This window comes from Nansenia antarctica, assembly GCF_963989245.1.
Source record: "Nansenia antarctica genome assembly, chromosome: 3".
NCBI lineage: Eukaryota > Metazoa > Chordata > Actinopteri > Argentiniformes > Microstomatidae > Nansenia > Nansenia antarctica.
The window spans coordinates 6,158,776-6,179,739 of record NC_137688.1 but is presented as its reverse complement, the minus strand read 5'-3'; the positions used below and the strand labels follow the sequence as shown (position 1 = coordinate 6,179,739).

Below are 20,964 nucleotides of genomic sequence, written 5' to 3'. Positions count from 1 at the left end.
CATCACAAACTCTACTATTGGTAGGCTTAGGCTTAGGTTTCTTAAACGGGAATCACAAACACTTGATGATGTGCAGGCCTACATTAAAAAATAAAAATAAAAACGTATTAACCTTTAAAACGAAATTGAAGATAGGAAATTTCAATGGATCAAGCATCAAGCACACACACATTCACACACCAATAGCGGCAAGCTACCATGCAAGGTGCCGGCTCACTCATTGGGAGCAATTTGGGGTTCAGCGTCTTGCCCAAGGACACTTCGACATGTGGCCAGCCGAGGTTCAAACCGCCGATCTGCCGACCTTGCGATCATTAGACGCCGGCCCTACCTCCTGTGCCACAGCCACCCCTGCCGCAACAACAAAAACATCTATATATATATGTATAGATCTTTTCTTGAGAGAGCTCTGTGGTCACTGAAGTAAACATAATATGTTGAAATATTATTTCAGGATTTTACAACCCTGAATACCAGTATCCCACAGGGATCCCCACAGGGATACAGCTGTGCGGGGGCCGTGCCCTCTCCTCCAGTCCCTCTTCACCCACAACTGTGTGCTTGTGCATGTGCACGGCTCTGAATACCATCATCAAGTTCACAGACCACACCACGTGGTAGGCCTGATCAGTAACAACAGCGAGTCGGCCTACAGGGAAGAGATCCAGCACCTGGCGGCGTGGTGTGCCGACAACAACCTGGCCCTCAACACCAAGAAGACCAAGGTGTGGACATGGTGGACTACAGGAAAGCTGGGAGCTGCAGACACACCCCCATTTAGATCAATGTTCCTGGCTGTCCACATCTCCGAGGACCTCTCTTGGACCGTCAACTCTTCCACCCTGGTCAAAAAGACGCAGCAGCGCCTATACTTCCTGAGGAGACTGAAGAAAGACCCTCTGTCTCCTAGGATCCTGGTCAGCTTCTATCGGTGCACCACCGAGAGCATTCTGACGGACTGCATCACTGTGTGGTATGGCAGCTGCACTGTCTTTGATTGGAAGAACCTGCAACAGGTGGTGATAACCGGCCAGTACATCACCGGTGCCCAACTCCCTGCCATCAAGGTCCTCCAGCGCATCAGTAGGGACACCTCTCGCCCCAGCCACAGACTGTTTGCCCCTCATCCCATCCCATTTCTCTGTGTACCAAAAGAAGAGATTTGGTGAGGCTGCGTTCTCATTTTATGCACCCAGATTGTGGAATGCACTGCCATTAGACATTAGGGATGCAACCTCAGCAAAGATTATGTTCAAGTCAAGACTACAAACCCATGTTTTTAATATTGCCTTTAAATGACTAAATAATTCAATGATGATTATATAATGATTAAAGCACTTTGAGCTGCAACGTTTGCAGGAAAAGCGCTATACAAATAAAAGTTGTTATTATTATTATTATTATTATTATTATTATTATTATTATTATTATCGGGAGGCGGTACAGCAGTCTCCGTTCAGGCTCAGGAATAGCTTCTTCCCTGCAGCTGCTCCTCCCCTGGCAGTAGCCCAGCCACCCATCTCCACCCCCCAACAACAGGACCAACAACATTGACATCCTCCTGGCCCCGTTGACCTTCTGATCACCACATCACTAACTCAATATATCTACAAGGCCACCACTACCCCCCCCCCCTTCCCCCGGTCTCTAATTATACATCTTACATATATGTAACATACATCAAGACGTATTGCCCTTGTTCAACTGTACATATCATATTGATAATCATCTCATGTATATTCACTTTTATATTCATTTATTTATACTCATTGTAATACCTTATAATGTAATGTAATAATGTAATAATGTAATACCCTGCACTACTATCTAGCTACTAGATTGTAAACATAAGTGCAATATTGAAATACAACTGTGAACATTTCAAACCTGCTAACTGCGACACTTTAAATGAATGTGCAACAATACTATGTGCAATATGACAACCCTCGTGTACATTAGGTTCAGATATAGGAAAAGTTAGGATATTTATAGCATAGCATAGAGTACAGCACAGTGTTTTATTGTATAGTATAGTAGTATAGTATAGTAGATAGTGTACATAGCCTTTATTTATGTAAACCAGCTCTTTTCCCTTTTTTATTTTACCCTTGGCCCTCTTTAGTCTTTTTCCAAGCACCAGGGGAGCCCCATCTACTAAATTTCGTTGTATGGTACCTGTACTGTATTAATGACAATAAAGACCATTCATTCATACAATATCATGTATTTTGCGCTATACCACTATTTGCACTGCATCATCTGGTTAGATGCCAAACTACATTTCGTTGTCTCAGTGTCTTGTACAATGACAATAAAGTTGAATCTAATCTAATTACAGCTAGTGTCTCCATACTCTAACTATACACTCCTCCAACCCAGTAAGGGGCGCCCTTACCCTTAACCCTCTCATTCACCAAGACTAGAAGGACGAAGAAGAGTCACGCTTCGGTCCCGTGATCAAATGCGGAAGTGTATACATTTCCACAACGACGACATCAAGCTGTCACTATTGTCAAGGCTATTTCATTGAAATATAGAAATCAGTCACATCAATCACACAATGGACGCCGGGTTTGTCAAGACATCGCTGAGCACCACGTCTCCCGGTGCTCCTGACTTCAGAGGGTAAGACATAGTGATGTGTCTGTGGATAGAATAATCTGTCTGTCATAGCAGCTGTCTGTGGCTGCGTTCGTAAATACGCTCTGGAAATCTGATCAGCACTCATGGAATGCCTCTTGTCCAATCAAATCACTTGGTCCCTTTATGACGTTGAACCCAGTGTGCGCTCCGGCGCCCTCAGAGCGAATTTACGAACGCATCCTGTGTGTCCACTGCTTTTAGTGTTAGCTAAGTGTGACCTTTTCATTTTCTCTATCATCTGTTGGTCCATGGCATTATTATTCTGTCTGTGCTATGTAACCATGGTGACATCGTGTGTTTTCTCTCCATCAGAAATGAGAGCTCCATGGTGTCTGCCCTGAAGACTCTGCTCTTCTTCACTATCCTCATGGTGACCTTACCCATAGGACTGTACTTTGCATCAAAGTCATACATCTTTGAAGGTAATTATCTATTTTCTTTATTAAGAATTTGACAATGAAACCGTTGTTGACATTGCGCACACACACACTATCCCACACACTAACGGGTAGTGGTGGTCTAGTGGATAGTGAGTTGGACTTGTGATCGGAAGGTTGTGAGTTCAAATCCCGCCTGAAGCCACACCACTACTAGTGTGCCCTTGAGTAAGGCACTTAGCCCTCAGTTACTCCAGGGGGAATGTCCCTGTAATTCGTAATTGTAAGTCGCTTTGGATAAAAGCGCCTGCTAAATGGCAAAATTATTTATTATTAAATTATAATTAATTAAATTAAATTATTACTATCCTACGGAGCCCCCCCCCCTGGGGTCACATGGTAGAAAAGAAATATTTGATGTGTGAATCCGTTCCCTCGGTTTAGTAATCCGTTCCCTCGATTTAGTAATCCGTTAGGGTTAGGGTTAGGGTTAGGCCCTACGAGCCAGAACGATCGCAAGGATTCTAACCCTAACCCTAACCCTTGCGATCGTTCTGGCTCGTAGGGCCTAACCCTAACCCTAACGAATTTCTAAACCGAGGGAACGAATTACTAAACCGAGGGAACAAATTCACACATCAAATATTTTTTTTCTACCGTGTGACCCCAGGGGGGCTCCGTACTATCCTTTGCTAATTGCATGATACAATATTCTGCATTATTGTCTGGTTGGGTGCCCAAAACTCTCTGTTAGTTAAACATTGTTAGTTGAGTTATCTGTTCATGTCAAGCTTGATGAGACTGTCCTCTCCTCACTCTTTCCAGGCACAATGAAAATGTCCAACACTGACAGCTACTTCTACGCTGCCATCGTAGCGGTGCTGGCAGTCCACGTGGTGCTGGCGCTGTTTGTGTACGTGGCGTGGAATGAAGGGTCAGGCACCACGATGAGCAAGGGCAAGCATGACTAACGCAGGTCCTGCTGCCTGCTACCACAACCAGCAGAGAGAGTAGAACAGGGGTTGGAGCCCCTGCCCCCAGCCCAGCCCAGCCCACACCACACCCCCCACCCAAAGCACCATCACCCCCAACCCCGGGTGATCATCCCACTGGAGATTCAAAAGGGAGGTTGACACCGCTTGCTACTCTACATTTCCTTGCGCCGCTGAGAAGGATACTGGCTGTTTATTGTGAAGCTCGGCTAACCCAGTGTAATTGGAACAAACTGTGATATCTTTGTTGACTGGGTACAGCCCATGTTCTGTAGCTTCAGTACTGCATCTCAGTCACAAACTCAAACTGGCCCGACCACAGGCTGTTAAAAAATAAAAATAAAAAAACATATCGTCACTTATGTGGAATGACCAAATTCTTGTTTTTTGTGGTGGTCATGTTTCCATCCCATCAGTTAAGTTGTGATCTCATTAGTCCATCCTCATGGGTTGTAATTTATTTTTCATTTTCGGAATGTTGTTCATTTCATTTTGCGTGTGACTAATATGGAGACATTCTTGTTGGCCCCAGATTTCAAGTGTTTTGTCAACGTAATCAGTATAATTCTTCTAGCTTTCCCTGTCAAAGTTATGTTGGATGTTCTGTTGTTTTTATATGAGTGTTTTCAAGTAAATAATTATTAAATGACTAAAACTATCTGTCACTTATTTGCATTACTGTACTGCAGTTTACCGTTTACTAAGGGTTAGGGTTAAGGGTTAGGGTTAGCAACTGTAAGCAACACAGTAAAAACTAATTCTCATGAAGACGAAGATAGCAGCGGCATGTCCAGGGGGTGTACTTGTCCATCAAGCCGCCTCACGCTATGGGAACAGGAGATGCCCCTTAAGGGCCGTTAGGGTTGGGGTTAGAACCGTGGGTTCTCAAGGCTGCCCTCCTTAAGAAGATGAATGATCATGCCTCACTCTTTATCAGGGGGAAAAGTCTGAATAACTTGTCTGGGTCTCTCACAATCATCATTTCTGTCTGTGAGACTAACCCAAGGGTCTCAGACATGTGGCTGTATGTGGTTTTAACCACAACCCAACTTAAAGCGCTTTGAGTTGCCTTTCATGTACGAACAATAAAACAAGAAATAGAGGATAAGATAGGAGTGAAAGTGCAAGTTGACAGACACTAGATAAAAGCCAGGCTAAAAAGGTGTGTTTTAAGTTTTGCTTTTAAAGATAGCCACACTCTCAATAATGCAACTATCAACTCACCAGTTTCATCCTGGACAGTAGCAACAGATTTACTGTAAGTGTCTTGTCCCCTCTGGTGGTCTTTTCTACTCTAAACCGACAGTGAAATCTGAACCGACAGTCTGAGCCTATTTATAGTTATATGGTTTACCCCCATATACTGGCATAATGACAATAATCACTTTGACCTCATTAAAGTGCCTCAAACATGAAAACAGAGTAATCTGTATCTATGGGAAACCGATCATATGATGCCTTATGCCATATGATGTGTGTTTGATGTATTTGATGTCTGAGGACATCAATACAAATATAGTAAAATCCCTTCCTTTGATCCTGACATACATAAGCCTTTGTCCTTCGATTGTTAAAAAAAATAAGGTATCTCAGTGTGTTTAGCTGTGTGTCCCAACCACAGCCCTCAGCAGCAGTCTACTGCTGAAGAACATTTGGGTCCTCGGAGTGGAAATCTCTCATCCTTCTCTCAGGTTTCAGCAGTGAATCAGCCACTGACCCATCCTCAGACATCTGCTCAGAACCAAATCCAGTTTCTGGTCTGCTGTCTCCACTCACTGTAGAACACAACAACAACAACAACAACAACAACAACAACAACAACAACAACAACAGTTCAGGGGGGTATTCCATCAACGTCGCTAAAGGGAAACCCAGGCTTATTTAGTCTCTAAAAATTTGGCTTCAAGTCATCATCTTTTCAAGTCATCAACTTTTATTGACACAACCTCTTTTTGAGGAGCCCCCCCCCCCCCCCCCCCCCTAAGAATGTGACCGCATCAACCTGGCAAGGTGGTCAGCTGAGACAGTTAAACAACCAGGCCACAACGCGGCTACAGCCGCATGTAATCACCGGATCGCAAAAGTCGGACGTAAGGGACGAGCGTAGGCCAGGGCCAATGAGACAGAGGCTCCTCATCCAGTGTCCAACTCACCAGAGCTCCAGCAGGCCATCTCCCTGAAGGCGGAGAGGTCTACGCACGGGACGCTGGATGAGCCTGATGCTGAAGGGGAGGTCGGCAGGAACGCTGGTGATGTCACACAGGACGACGTTCAGGGAGACCGTGCTCAGGACTGCCCTCGAGCTGGCGGTGAAGACGCCCGGGCTCTCAAACCACAGTCTGGAGAGGAGCAGAGGGACAGACACTCGTACTGGACAGACCAACACTCAAAATAGACACCAGGGGGGGGGGGGCAGAAATCAGAGGGGGTAAAGGACGGGCTCATTGTAATGCATGGAATGAGGAATGGTTTCCAACACTTTGATGACACCATTCCTCCTTCCATACATTACAATGAGCCCGTCCTCCGATTTCTACCTCCACCAGCCTCCCTTGACTGACTCGTGTGTACACCCCAAACACACACACCTGCCCTGGACAGAACTTTAGATGCTTTAGGACTGACCATCCATGAGAACAATGATGGTTAAGACTAGAACAGCCATGGTGGGGTCATTTGACCAAGTGAGTAAAATAAATGTTATATATCTTTGCACTCGATCAAATTTCAGGACCCTCTTTTCATGACTAGATATGTGCGTTCTACCACCCAGTATCCTTACATTTTAAAAATCACATCAGGATAAGCTAGTACCGTACAAAGCTGTTTTGCACTTGTTCTGTGTAGGAGGCAGGGTAATTTACAAGGCAGCCAACTAGTGGTCTTTGTGTGTAAATAGCAGCTTCCCATTGTAAAGACTATGCGGCTCTTATAGTAGGTAAAAAAGGCACGGCTGTTCTAGTGTTAACAATGTTTTGAAGCTATACAGCGTTTGTTCACAACTGCATTGTTTACAAAGAATGGTGTAAAACAAGCTTACATGCTGTGTTCCAATATGGAGAGTTCAACTATGTTCTCAGTGTCCTGGTGTTCACCGACCATTTAGAAAATGTGACTTCAGTTTTCGGACAAGTAAAAACAAAAAAAAACAAATCAGTCCTACATGTCAGAAAGACTAACACGGTTAACACCAAGCCCTGCATGTAGGCTACTTCAATAATCAATGGCTGTAAAGTCAATATTACTGCCTCTTATAATAAGGGTTAGGGTTGCAGCTCAAAGTGCTCCAATCATTATATAATCATAATTTAATTATTTAGTCACTTAAGGCAATATTAAAAAGATGGGTTTTTAGTCTTGACTTGAACATATTTGCTGAGGTTGCATCCCTAATGTAAACTGGCAGTGGATAACACACTACTGGCGGGCTAGTGCACACATGTACGCATAGGTGTGTGAGATTAATCCATTGAATAGGAAATAATAATTCTCATGTGTTTATGGTTTCAACCGCTTTCAACCGCTCGTGCTGTCGGGATGGGATCTCCGCTGTGCTACGCATGCGCACTCACAAACGGTTTCGGCAAGTATGTCAGTATAGCTATTTTATTGTAATTTAACGGTGGACAAAATCATTGTAGCTGTCTCTCGTTTTTAGGAATGAGTTACATCATTCCTTTATTTATTGACACATAAGCAGCATTTTCATCAGCGGCATGTGACGTTTAGCTTGAATTTAGTTCAGGCGCATTGAGTCAGTCATTAAGACCGCATCAAGGTCTTACCAGAGACGTAACCATGGCGATGATAAAAACCGCATATTTACCCATTGCGTCACTCAATCTACCTATTTTATTGTAATTAAACGGTGAAAAAAAGCAGTCTTCTTTTTATGAACGAGTTGTTAAATAATATTCATTAAAAATCCTTGAAATTATTTGAGATCGAAACAATCTATTGGACAATTCATGTACAGAAATGCACTGCAATACTAATTGATGGACACACGAGGGCGCTGTGCCCCTCCGGACACAACGCGTGGCAGCAGACTGGAGTGTGTCGACCACAGAAAAATTAGAGCAGACAGACTTTAGGCCTATATGTAAGTCCTATTTATAAGTGGAAAAACTAATACCAGGAAACTATGCAGGAAGAGTAATCCAGCTCAGGCCAGGGGCCATTGGCAGTCGTCATGCTAGAAGAACATTGCACAAGACAGAAGGAGGCGCACACACAACAACACTTCCTTTAAAACGGTATTTTATTCACTGCTGAATCTGAGAGTTCTTATCGGGTTCCAATGGTAACCTGCCACACCCTGATCAGGTTGTCAGTGTAGCCAGCGAACAGGGTCTGTGGGGACAAAAGACACTTATAAGTAACGGTTCTTTCCAATCTCATATAACAGGGTATATACAGGAATCTTGAGGTTACTTTCAATACCTTTCTAAGACTTTTTAAAGACCTTGTCAATATTTTTCCAGACCTCACCGCCACTTCGAGCTGTAACCGTTGACATCAGTGACACCTTTAACTTAACAGTTTTAGTTTGCGATAGACTAGACCACTATCATACAACAGGATTTCCGGTTCATCTTTGTTTTTTAATAAAACGAATAAATTCATGAACTTTTTTTTCTACGTTTTTAGGACTTTTTATGACGTTTTTAGGACTCAAACTCTTTGGACTCTAATTCAGAAAAATACAGACAAAATTCAAGACCTCATAACATCGTGATAAGACTTTTTAATACTTAAGGGTCTTGATTTTCCCAAAATTGATTCATCAACTTTTAATATGTTTCAAGACACCGCGGATACCCTGAAACAGCTACTACATTTTAGATTTACGTTATATTTTTCTTCCTAATTGCCCCTCGTATTTGTAGAACATGTCACCAGAGGAGGTCAGAGGTTAAAGTGAATAGGTGCACACAAGGGTTCAGAAGTGACAGGACCCCCGTTAGCAGAGCTCAGAAACAGCCTCTTTATCATCACCAAAAATACAGACGGCATTGAAAATTTCCATCATAGCTCTGTTTTCCTCTAAGGCCTTTTGGCCCCTAGTCATTGTTTCAGTTTTGTTTTGTTTTTCTGTTTCTTCTGTCCGATCATTCCCCTGTAAAGCGTCCTTGGGCTTTTTGAAAGGTGCTATATAAATTGAAGTTATTATTATTATTAGGTATAAATCTACAGGGTTGAATGGGAAGAAAAGTTAACGGCTAGTACTCCTGCACATACTGTATATTGCATAGTCACCCATCACTACCATTCTTGTTCTATTTATGCCCTTTATATCACTATTTGCACTTTTGGTTGGATACTAAACTGCATTTTGTTGCATTAGTACTTGTACTCTGATGACAATAAAGTTGAATCTAACCTAATCTTCCAGACCAGACTAAATCCATCCCTGTTCTAGAATCATCCCAACGTTCCATGCTGGAATGTCATGTCACTGGTGCTGTGACTAGGGGGCGTGTCGTACCTGTCCGTCAGCAGACCAGGCTAGAGAGGTGCACTGTGGGGGCTCCGCCTTGCTGTTGGAGCTGATCACTTCCTGTTTCAGCTCATCCACAATGATCTTTCCCTCCAGATCCTAGAGAGAGAGACAGAGAGAACAGAGTTGGTAGAGGATCACAACCACTGACACGAATCTCCTTGACAGCTGTGCTAGCTGGTAGTGGGTACACATGACAGAAGCATGTCTAGATAATGATGGATCATTGTGCACACAAGGGTTCAGAAGTGACGGGACCCCGTTAGCAGAGCTCAGAAACAGCCTCTTTATCATCACCAAAAATACAGACGGCATTGAAAATTTCCATCATCGCTCTGTTTTCCAATGCATACAAATCCTAACTGGCCCCTTTTGCCCAACCAACAGCATGGTCAGTGTCTAGAGAGGGGTTGTGGGAGTTGTAGTCTTAGAGGGGGGTTGTGGGAGTTGCTGTCTTAGAGGGGGGGTTGTGGGAGTTGCTGTCTTAGAGGGGGGGTTGTGGGAGTTGCAGTCTTAGAGGGGGGTTGTGGGAGTTGTAGTCTTAGAGGGGGATTGTGGGAGTTGCAGTCTTAGAGGGGGGTTGTGGGAGTAGCAGTCTTAGAGGGGGGTTGTGGGAGTTGTAGTCTTAGAGGGGGGTTGTGGGAGTTGCAGTCTTAGATGGGGGTTGTGGGAGTTGTAGTCTTAGAGGGGGGGTTGTGGGAGTTGTAGTCTTAGAGGGGGGTTGTGGGAGTTGCAGTCTTAGATGGGGGTTGTGGGAGTTGTAGTCTTAGAGGGGGGTTGTGGGAGTTGTAGTCTTAGAGGGGGGTTGTGGGAGTTGCAGTCTTAGAGGGGGGTTGTGGGAGTTGTAGTCTTAGAGGGGGGGTTGTGGGAGTTGTAGTCTTAGAGGGGGGTTGTGGGAGTTGCAGTCTTAGAGGGGGGTTGTGGGAGTTGTAGTCTTAGAGGGGGGTTGTGGGAGATGTAGTCTTAGAGGGGGGTTGTGGGAGTTGCGGTCTTACCCAGATCTTGATGCTGGGTCCGGTGGCGGCACACAGCCAGTAGCGGTTGGGGCTGAAGCACAGAGCGTTGATGTTGTCTCCGCTGTCCAGGGTGTACAGGTGCTTGCCCTCGTTCAGGTCCCACAGCATGGCCTGGCCGTCCTACAGGAGGGGGGGGGGGGGGGGAGGTTAGCCATGTTCACTTCATAGCTTTAGCCTCATAGCATAATTGCCTTAGTCATGCTTCACTTGTGGTCAGCCGAGCCATCTTTGTATGTAGTGTCAGAAATGCCTATATCAAAGAGATGACTTGGGCAGACAGTGATTTTGGAATGTAACAAGCATTCAAGTAAAACATTTGCCGGGTTTGTTAGCCCGACGACGCTGCTGGATCCTGGATCTGTTTACCGGTGTGTAGGAAGATCAACACAGAGCAGGCTCCAGACCAGACTAGATGATCGTGGAGTGAAGATATTATTAAAGAGTATGCGCCTATCAATCACCTGTCGCTTCGCGTATGCTTTAATAACAGGGGTGCAAACTGGTGATGGTCCAAAAAGGTGACAATTTATTTTGCCTGAAAACAAAGAAAATTGGGGGGAAGATAGTGCTAGCACTAACAGTGCTACATGGATAGCCTAGCACTAGCAGTGGTAGATGGATAGCTCTAGCATTAACAGTGGTCTAACAATGATGCGTGACTGCACGAGTAAGTAGCGATGGCCCTGACCTTAACACCTGCATAATTAATGTAAGCAACCTGTTCTCAAAGTAATTATGCGGGTTCCTGCAGGTTTCAACAAGTTACATTTAAGACCTTTTTAAGGTTGAACTTTAATAGAATTTAAGACCTATTGACAGGGGTGCACATAACTTTTTGGGGCCAGTGCTCAGAGGAGCACCTAGGGATGCTGCTTGGTGCTCCCCGAGCTCGCGAGTCACGACCCGTCCCACAGGATGGATGAAAAAGGGATACATGGATAACTTATATTAGCAAAACGACATTTATTCATAAATAAAGATGAACGAACAAATGATTGTGTGCAAAACAAAATAAACAAATGCAAAATCAAATGACTGCTCTTTAAGCATGATCTGTCAGACTCTTTTAAACACAATGAATCAACTGACATCTCTTTAAGCACTGCTCTGTTCTGTAAACACTGAAATCAACTTTTCAACAAAAAGTTACAGCCTAAGCATTTATTTATGCTACAAGCTTAATCGTCATCATCACTGCTCTCTTGACTGCTGTAAATTATCACTGTCCTCAATTTCAACCATGGTAGAGGATGTTTTTTTTGTGATCAAATTTTTTTATTTTTATTTTATTTTATTTTTTGGGTGCGCAAAAGCGCCCTCATGCGGCTGATCTGCCGCGCAGCATGCATTTTGGCGACGCATGCGCACTGGCGCACCAGTTATGTGCACCCCTGCCTATTGAGCAAGTATTGGTATTACCGTACTCACATTCGTTGATTCTTTTCATTAGCAATGCTGTTCTGTTGCATATAGAACAATAATAACATAAGTTAGCCTACTCCATCAATTTCTTGATTAATTTCCATTGCTTCTCAACACAATACTAGATATACCGGTAATAGAGCAAAAATAGCAGAATAAACGTACACACTTACTTACACTCAAAAGTGTAAAGGTTCAAGTTAATTTGCATTGCCTACATACTGAGATATGACACACACGACCGCACACACACACACATGATTTACTCAAACACACACACCGTTGCTGCCACTGCAAGTTTGAAGAAATTCTAACTTCACATGCCTGCAGTTAAAATAAAATATAGGGGTGAGACAACACATCGATACACCGATTATTGTATCATGGCTTCTTGCTATACGATTATCGTTTCGTGGCAAAATAGTTTTTTTGGCGGCAGCTTAACCAAACATATCCAGGATCCAGCAGCATCGTTGCTGTCGCGCAATCAAACCCGGCGAATTTCTTTACCTGCCCCGGGCGAGCGTTAATGTCGAACCCTGCTAGTTCTACACAAATAAACAATATGCACCTATAGTGACAAGGAAACAGCAATAATAATAATAATCTAAAATGGGCAAATCTTGTCAGTGACAAAGTGTATATACATAGGTATATATATAAAAAAATAAAATAAAAAGAAAGTGGTTTCAGATGTGCTGATAGCGTTCAGAAACAGCCTCTTTATCATCATAGTGAAACAGACAGGCATTAGAATTTCCATCACAACTTCAGACCAGCACATCTTACTCAACAAATATCACCAAGCTGATTGTGTAGGGTACCTGCCTGGCATGATGACTAATCAGGCCTTTACAAAGTTATTTGATCACCCAATGATTTGTTTACATAGGGTGCGTTCGTAAATTCACTTTGAGAGCGCACTGGGTTCGTCATAGAGGGACCAGAGGGGTCCCCGAGGAGAGGTTTGAGAACCACTGTTTTAAGCCACACACACACAACCCAGTGCACGCTGACGGCCATGCACACTCCTGGCCTGACCCTTGAACTGCGTCTTACCTTTCCACCGGAGGCACAGAGGGAGCCGTCCGGGGAGACGGTGACTGTGTTCAGGTATCCGGTGTGGCCGATGTGGTTGGTCTTCAGCTTGCAGTTGGCCAGGTTCCACACCTGGGAGGAGGAGAAGAGAGCACGGTGTCAGGGGTGTCCAGGTGAGACATTCTAGTTATTTTATCTACAGACAAACACATTCGCAGCGGTTCCTAGTACCCATCATCATTGCAGGACTTGTCGTCAGAGCCGAAACTCAGGTTAATGAATGTCACATTGTAATCACAGGGCAAGGCTTAATAAAAACTAGATGGAATCCACTTTGTTATAGTACACAGACAGTTATCAGTAACAAACTCAAGAGTTCAGTTAGTAACTCGAGAGTGCATCTGAGAACACATGTGACCTTGTAGTTCTATACCAAACGACCCAGGTGAGTCAGGACCTTACCTTGACCATCTTGTCCCAACCACAGGAGACGATGATGGGGTTGCTGCTGTTGGGGGAGAACCGCACGCAGGACACCCACTCAGAGTGGCTCTCGTCCTGGGGGGAGTGAAGAGGAGGGGGGGGAAGGGGCAGGGTCAGGTGGTCAATATGAGAGTTACAGCACCAGATAACAAAAAAACAAACAAACAAAAAACATACATTTGCAGCATTTCCTGTACCCATCATCATTGCAGGACTTGTCGTCAGAGCCGGAGCTCAGGTATAATGAATGTCACATTGTAATCACAGGGCAAGGCTTAACAAAACTAGATGGAAACCTTTTTTTTTAAATGTTATTTTACTTTTAGCAGAACCAGTAAAAACATCTAAGGGTTCTGGGGACTACTTTAATGTAAGGCTGTAGACTAAGGCCTGTAAGGTGGGCCTGCTCACCTGTGGACTTGCAAACTCCCAGGGAGGTGTAAGGCTAAGGTGTGTGTGTGTGTGCTCACCTGGATGGTGTACTTGCAGACTCCCAGGGTGTTCCACAGCTTGATGGTCTTGTCCCGGGAGCCAGACACGATCTGGCGGTTGTCAGCGCTGAAGGCCACGCTCAGGACATCCTTGGTGTGGCCGACAAAGCGCCGGGTGGTGGTGCCACTGGAGGAGGAACCAGACAGAACCGCGTTAGGACAGGAGAACAACGACTAGCTGCGTTTCCCCCTATATTGTGTCTCCTGAGACTTCTACTGCCCCGCCCATACTGCGTCTCCGAAGACTTCTAGTGCCCCCCCATTACTGTGTCTCCACACACCCGCCCGAAACTATTCTGGTGACGTTCAGAAACAGCCTCTTTATCATCAGGGATGCAGTTGGCATTGGAAGTTCCATCATTACTGTACAGCCAGGCGTTTCCAGACAGGGGGTCCCACATCACACGACCCCCTCCCACCCCAGACTTGCGTGGTGAGGTCCCACAGCCGCGCCCCCCCCCCCCCCCCCCTCCCCAGACTTACGTGGTGAGGTCCCACAGGCGGAGGGTCCCATCCCAGGACCCGGACAGGGCGAACTGTCCGTCCGAAGAGATGACGACATCGCTCACGAAGTGAGAGTGGCCCTTCAGGGCGCGCTGGGGGATGCCGTAGTTGGTCTCGTCACGGGTCAACTTCCACATGATGATAGACTTGTCTGGAGAAAACCACAGAAAGACAGAGAGCTGTTCACAGACTCGCAGCCATAATAATTAACAAAAAAGTCAAAACAGTCAACTTGATTCACTAAATGCGGTTAGAGGGGGGTGTTTCTAAAGCCAGGGGGGGGCTAGAAGTGTGTTGCCAGAACAAGCATGTTGCCAAGAACAAGTGCATCACTGCACGTTCAGGGCCATCGACTTAGTAAGTAAGGAAGTTTAGCCTGGCTGGTTAACTCTAGCCAACTGTTAACACTCCTCTCCCTGGCGTTAACTTCACTAAGCCTGCTCGTGTCATGACTGGACTGACCTGGACTGACAGGGAGGGAGGGAGGGAAAGAGAGAGAGAGACAGATACACAGACAGAGACAGAGAGACAGACAGAGACAGAGAGACAGTCAGAGACAGAGAGAGAGGGAAAGAGAGACAGACAGAGAGAGAGACAGAGAGACAGACGGAGAGAGACAGAGACAGACAGGAGGGAGAGTCAGAGACAGAGACAGACAGAGAGAGAGACAGACAGAGACAGACGGAGAGAGAGACAGAGAGAGACAGACAGGAGGGAGAGTCAGAGACAGACAGGAGGGAGAGTCAGAGACAGAGAGACAGACAGACAGAGCTAGCTGGACTGACAGTAGTGGTGGACACGTGACACGTGTAGCCTGACGTTCGGCGCTAAAGCCGCCTGGTAGCATTTTAGCATTTATACGGAAAAACACCTTCAGAAAAAGCACAAGAGTTGTGCACTGGCCACTAAGTTTTAGTTTTTTAACAGACACAGATACAATGATTCACACACAACATTATGTCCGTGTTTCTAGAAGTTGTTCGGGTTCAACCCGTAGCCGCTGGTTGTCATGCTACGGGTCAGGCCGCCATGTTGGCGGGGGAGAGAGCGCTTCTCACCTCGGGATGCAGACAGAATCATATCGGGGAACTGAGGGGTGGTGGCGATCTGCGTGACCCAACCATTGTGCCCCTTAAGGGTCCCCCTCACTGTCATCTGCTCGGTCATCTTGGCGAGGTTTGAGGGTGCCTTTTCACAAGGATGGATTTAGATTAGCTTGAGGTCCAGGTTTCCCTAGGTCCTCTCACATTTGGGCACAGAGAAAAAAGGAAGTGGTAACCCGGACGCAGTAGCTAAGAGGGGTCGGCAGCGCACCGCAGAGCATCCTGGGAAGGGAGGCGTTAACCCTTTCCTGACAATAGAATTAATATAACCTGCACCCTGCCTATATATCAATAACCTGCTTATATATCAATAACCTGCTTATATATCAATAACCTACGTTCTGGAAAAAAAACTAAAAAAACATTCCAGATAATTGTATAGGCCTACTTTATTTTCTTATGCTCCTCTTGCTGTATTTTTTAATAATGCATGTAAAGCACTTTGAACTGCCCCTGTTGTATAAAATGTGCTATACAAATAAACTTGCCTTGCCTTGCCTTGCCTTGCCTATTGCTTTCAATAACAGACACAGCAATCGAGCTATATTTCAAAGTCATATCTGTCAAGTTTAAGTCCAACTAATGTTACTGTCATACGTATTCTTATTAGGTTGGGTTGTTTCGACATTATTATTATTATTATTATTATTATTATTATTTGGCGGCCTTCAGCAAGGCCCTCTGTCACCTATCAACACTTTTGAAACACTTGGTGCCTGTTATCATTTCATGTACATTTCTTTTCAGAATAGTTGAAAATCATGGGGCAGAGGCTTTTCCTCTGTTGTGGTCAGAGGTTCCAAATGGGCCTTTAAAATCAATAAATAAAGACAAATCAGTAAATTAAAAACCTATAGCATTAACTGTCAGTATTTAAAATACAGTCAATTAAAAGCCTTATTTTATGCCCCTCAACCCCTCTGTAATGCAGAAGACCAATCTTAAAGCAATAACAAAATAATGTTATTTATATGTATTCAAATGTTTACAGCTTTGAACAAACAGTTGACAACCAGCATGTCTGTTTGGGGCATGGCCCCCCACTGCTTACTCACAACTCAGCCAATCAGGGTAAACAGGCTGTAGCCAGGGCAACAATGACCGCCAAACAACTGCAGACTCATGAGTCCTCCTCCTGTGTTGCCCAAGCGATGATATGTAGTATATTGATTAAGATGATATGTAGTATATTGATTAAGATGATATGTAGTATATTGATTAGGATGATATGTAGTATATTGATTAAGATGATATGTAGTATATTGATTAGGATGATATGTAGTATATTGATTAAGATTATATGTAGTATATTGGGTGACATGCATCTGGTTGGTCATAAAATCAAATCAAACTTTATTTATTAAGAACATTTTGAACCCGGATGCAATACAATGCGCTTCAATTCCTAGGCCATATGAAAAGTAGTGACATTGAAATTACTGAGAGGTTAAAATAGTTCCATATGTATGTATATAAAGTAACTTTAATTGGATACAGATATATAAATGTTTACTAACTAATGGAATTATGTTTAATGATTGAAGAAAACAACAACAACAACAACAACAACAACAACAACAACCACAACAAGAGGTTATATGTGAGGAGTTTATTTCAGTCTACATGTTGTATTGACCAGATTTTACATAATGCAAAGATAAAGGGCAGATATAAAAATAGCTTCATTCTTTTACAACCAAATACACAACCGAATAAACAACAACAAAATCAAACCATACTGTGATAATCATGTAATAACAAGACAAACCAAACTTTACTCAGACAACGTGTCACCCGCGGATGGCACTGTGTTCATCCCCTCGAGAAGAGAAACTGCTGAAACAAAGAGAAACTGAAATAACCTGCGAAAGAAACACACTTTGTGTAGTGTAGCAGAGAATCGTCAGTTTGCTAAAGCCTCAGAAGTGAAGGTAACGTACCATGCACTTTGCTGCATATGTCCAACATTAAGTTCGAGGACAGCACAGATATAGTGATAGCATTCCACATCCTGGTTTCAAAATACTGCATATAAAACACCGTCAATCAAAAATACTACAAGTGGTGCGACTGCCATGGTCATACAGTGATAGCATATCAATGTGGTGTGAAGGAACTCAGTTGACCATTCTTCTGACTCATGAGTTCCATACAACTAAATGCTGCTCATGTGCTCTTGACAGAGGTGGACAAGTTAAACATGAAATAATACAGGCCTGACAGTTTGAAACAGTGCACCAACACAGAAAGACTTCAGAGACACAGGGAAATAAGAGTGTAAGCACCAAGCAGACAGTCCTTCAGAGAGGAATCCAGAGTATTGTAAAGAAATATGCTTTATCATATGATTACTGCCAAACCATGAAATGAAAATAACGTCCCTATACTCTGTCTCTCGTGATATGATAATATATAAAAACAAACTAGTATTGTTAAATCAACCAACAATGAAGTGAAGGTGTAAAAAAAAAAAAAGTTCAACACAATTATTGTTAAATCAATGACTTAAGGTATATTTTTGGTAAGTTTTTGTTTCATGTACCACACCTCAGACGATAGTCTCATTTGACAACCCTCGATTGGTTAACAAACAAACATTTCAGCAGCAATAACTCCAAATACCATCTTCAGAAAACCTGGTAACAGCAATTCATCGCGATAGGTCTTCAGCTAAGGTTAAGAGATAATATTTCAATATACTTCAATACTGTCAACACTGTCAGAAAATACTATGTGATACTTTTTTTTTTCTTTCATGTATTAATAAAAGCTTTATTAATAATAAAAAATGTCTTCATGTTTAAAATGTATCAACTTCACTGATGGAATACTGCATATGTGCGAATACTGCAAATGGCTCCTTCAATTGACATTGAATTTAAACACAACAATCTCAGTAAAGCATCTGCATACCATACAAACATGTCCATGCACAGGAATGCAAAATGCAAAAAAAAAAAAATCACTAGAGTAAAAAGAAAAACAACACACTAGTCATCACTGCCAGTCGTGTTAGCCTCAAAGAAATATACATAATGGGTATGGCTGTGCACATGGAGAAAATGCCTCTGTGATTTATTGACTTTGTGTGGTGATTTAAGTGACACCCCCCCAACTCACCCCTTTCGTCATGCTAAATCTTATATTATGTCATGCATTTTATTGACTGTCTGGAACACACAAGAAAAAAAAGCAGAAAAATAATAATAAATCATCATACTTCATATCAAATAAACATCTCAGCGTATCCTTGGGGAACATCGTTGCCCTTCGCTCCTGCTGTGTCTGTGGCCCAGAACCGACCGAGACGTCTGTCTCAACAACCGACCGGTGTGTGATTTTGTTATTCGATCTCCTCAGGTGAAAGTGGAAATGTAGAATGTTCTCTGTCGCCCCCTCCTGGTGGGTTTTCATAATCACAGCAATCCGCATCTGCATGGCAAGGACCCGTTCCATCACTCTCTCTCCACTCCACAGAGGCTGTCTGTCCTCTGTCTGTCCTCTGTGTCTCCCCCCCCAGGCCCGCGCCCCCCCCCCCCCCCTTTAGGGCTGAGAGAGACGCTTACGTTTGAGCTTCTGTCTCACCATCTCCTCCTTTCAAAAAACAGAGAGAGGAGAAGAGAGCACTGACCCACACTCCTCTATCCACCACACCAGATCTGTCCATCGTTGGGGGGGTGGGGGGTGGGTGAGCACACACACACACACACTGGCACTTCCACGAAGCATTCATGACCAGGCAACATGGCAGACTCCGTTAGTAAGGCAGTTAACAACATGTGTTAAGTCAGGAGTCCATGAGGTCAGGAGTCGGTCTGCCTCTTTGTCTCTCTCCTTCAGATGCTCTAAGATGGCACCTCCACCATCACTCACTAATACTTCATATCCAGAGTTTATGTGTAAAAAAAAAAAAATCTTTCTTTTATTATTTTTTTAAAGAAAAAGTATTTGTTACATTCCGGCTTGAGTCAGAATAACGTCCATGATAAAAAATAAATTTCAAAAAACCTCAATATATTATATAAAAAAAGTTTAAAATACTCAAAAAGAGGGAAAAAAAGCGATGTCGTTTTCAGTTGCAAAATATATCATATCAATATGTACAGATGCCATGCTGCATGTTAGTCATCACTGCAAGAGAAGAAGAGCAGGATTAGTACGTCAACAGGTCCAGAATTAACCCAGAACTAACCCAGAACTAACCCAGAACTAACCCAGAATTAACCCAGAACTAACCCAGACACACACTAACCCAGACACACACTAACCCAGAACTAACCCAGACACACACTAACCCAGACACACACTAACCCAGAACTAACCCAGACACACACTAACCCAGACACACACTAACCCAGACACACACATAAGTCCAGAGGATTCATTGGATGTTTAGTTCACTACAATCAACAACAATCAACAACAAACATGCTTTTGATTGAGGATGGGCGTACTGTAGACCTACTCCCAACACACACACACACACACACACACATACACACACACATCACCCACCTTGTGCCAACAGCCTGGTATGGGCAGCCCATCCTGACCCTGAGGAGAGGAGAGGAGAGGAGAGGAGAGGAGAGGAGAGGAGAGGAGAGGAGAGGAGAGGAGAGGGGAGGGGAGGAGGGGAGGGGAGAGGAGAGGAGGGGTGAGGAGAGGAGAGGTGGTGAGAGGAGAGGAGAGGAGAGGAGAGAAGAGGAGAGGAGAGGAGAGGAGAGGAGAGGAGAGGTGGGGAGAGGATAGGAGAGGAGAGGAGGGGTGGTGAGTGAGGCATGAACAGACTAAAGTACTGAACCACGTGCAAGTCAAAGCATCAGCAACACAACACAACACAACACAACACAACACAACACAACACAACATAACACAGTTTCTCTTATTCTTACTTGATGTCCAGGTCACTAAACTACAGAACAAACGGTCCACCCTTCTAGCCTGCTAATGCTAACGCATACTTTCATCCTGCTAATGCTAACACATACTAGCCTGCTAATGCTAACACATACTAGCCTGCTAATGCTAACACATACTTTCATCCCATTAAAACACCTAGGCAACTTGGGCACCAAATGAAAACAGCATACAGACACTTATAATAATAATAATAATAATACACAATTAACACACACACAATTAGAGAAACACACAATGCAGGAGAGAAAAGGGGGAGCAGGTAGATGCAGAGTGGAAGAGAGGGAGGGGAGAAAGGAGAGGTAGAAACAGGCAGATACTGTACCAAAGGACAGGGGGCCTGGGGGCCAGAGGGGGAGAGGGGGGGAGGAGGGGGAGGGGCGGACTGCCTCCCCTCCACAGAGCTGCCTTTAGCCACGTCTGAACCCTGTCAGCAAGACCAGCCCACTGTTACACACACAGATACACACACACACAC

The 20,964-nt window shown here is 44.0% G+C and overlaps 3 protein-coding genes across 3 annotated transcripts in view; 1 reads left to right on the top strand and 2 right to left on the bottom strand.

Moving 5' to 3' along the window:
• Positions 1-2,478: 2,478 nt before the first annotated feature.
• On the top strand, positions 2,479-4,671 carry LOC308154619 (vacuolar ATPase assembly integral membrane protein VMA21-like). Its single transcript, XM_080527786.1, has 3 exons — positions 2,479-2,625; positions 2,956-3,065; positions 3,846-4,671. Exons 1-3 carry the CDS (start codon positions 2,561-2,563, stop codon positions 3,989-3,991), a joined length of 321 nt encoding a protein of 106 aa, XP_080383912.1. The 5' UTR covers positions 2,479-2,560; the 3' UTR covers positions 3,992-4,671.
• A 3,584-nt stretch (positions 4,672-8,255) lies between these two features.
• rack1 (receptor for activated C kinase 1) lies at positions 8,256-15,732 on the bottom strand. The gene is made up of 8 exons (XM_080525533.1): positions 15,525-15,732; positions 14,446-14,617; positions 13,942-14,089; positions 13,451-13,546; positions 13,010-13,120; positions 10,508-10,648; positions 9,501-9,611; positions 8,256-8,365 (listed from the first exon to the last, which is right to left on the bottom strand). The coding sequence occupies exons 1-8, from the start codon at positions 15,631-15,633 to the stop codon at positions 8,300-8,302; spliced, it is 954 nt and encodes a 317-aa protein (XP_080381659.1). The 5' UTR covers positions 15,634-15,732; the 3' UTR covers positions 8,256-8,299.
• A 3,380-nt stretch (positions 15,733-19,112) lies between these two features.
• The window catches only part of LOC308153228 (uncharacterized protein), a gene marked incomplete at both ends in the record, with an annotated part of 23,748 nt that continues 21,896 nt past the window's right edge, over positions 19,113-20,964 (bottom strand). The window contains 2 exons of the mRNA XM_080526312.1: positions 19,113-19,163; positions 20,085-20,123. Coding sequence (XP_080382438.1) covers positions 19,113-19,163; positions 20,085-20,123 — 90 coding nt within the window. The remainder of the gene's footprint in view (positions 19,164-20,084; positions 20,124-20,964) is intronic.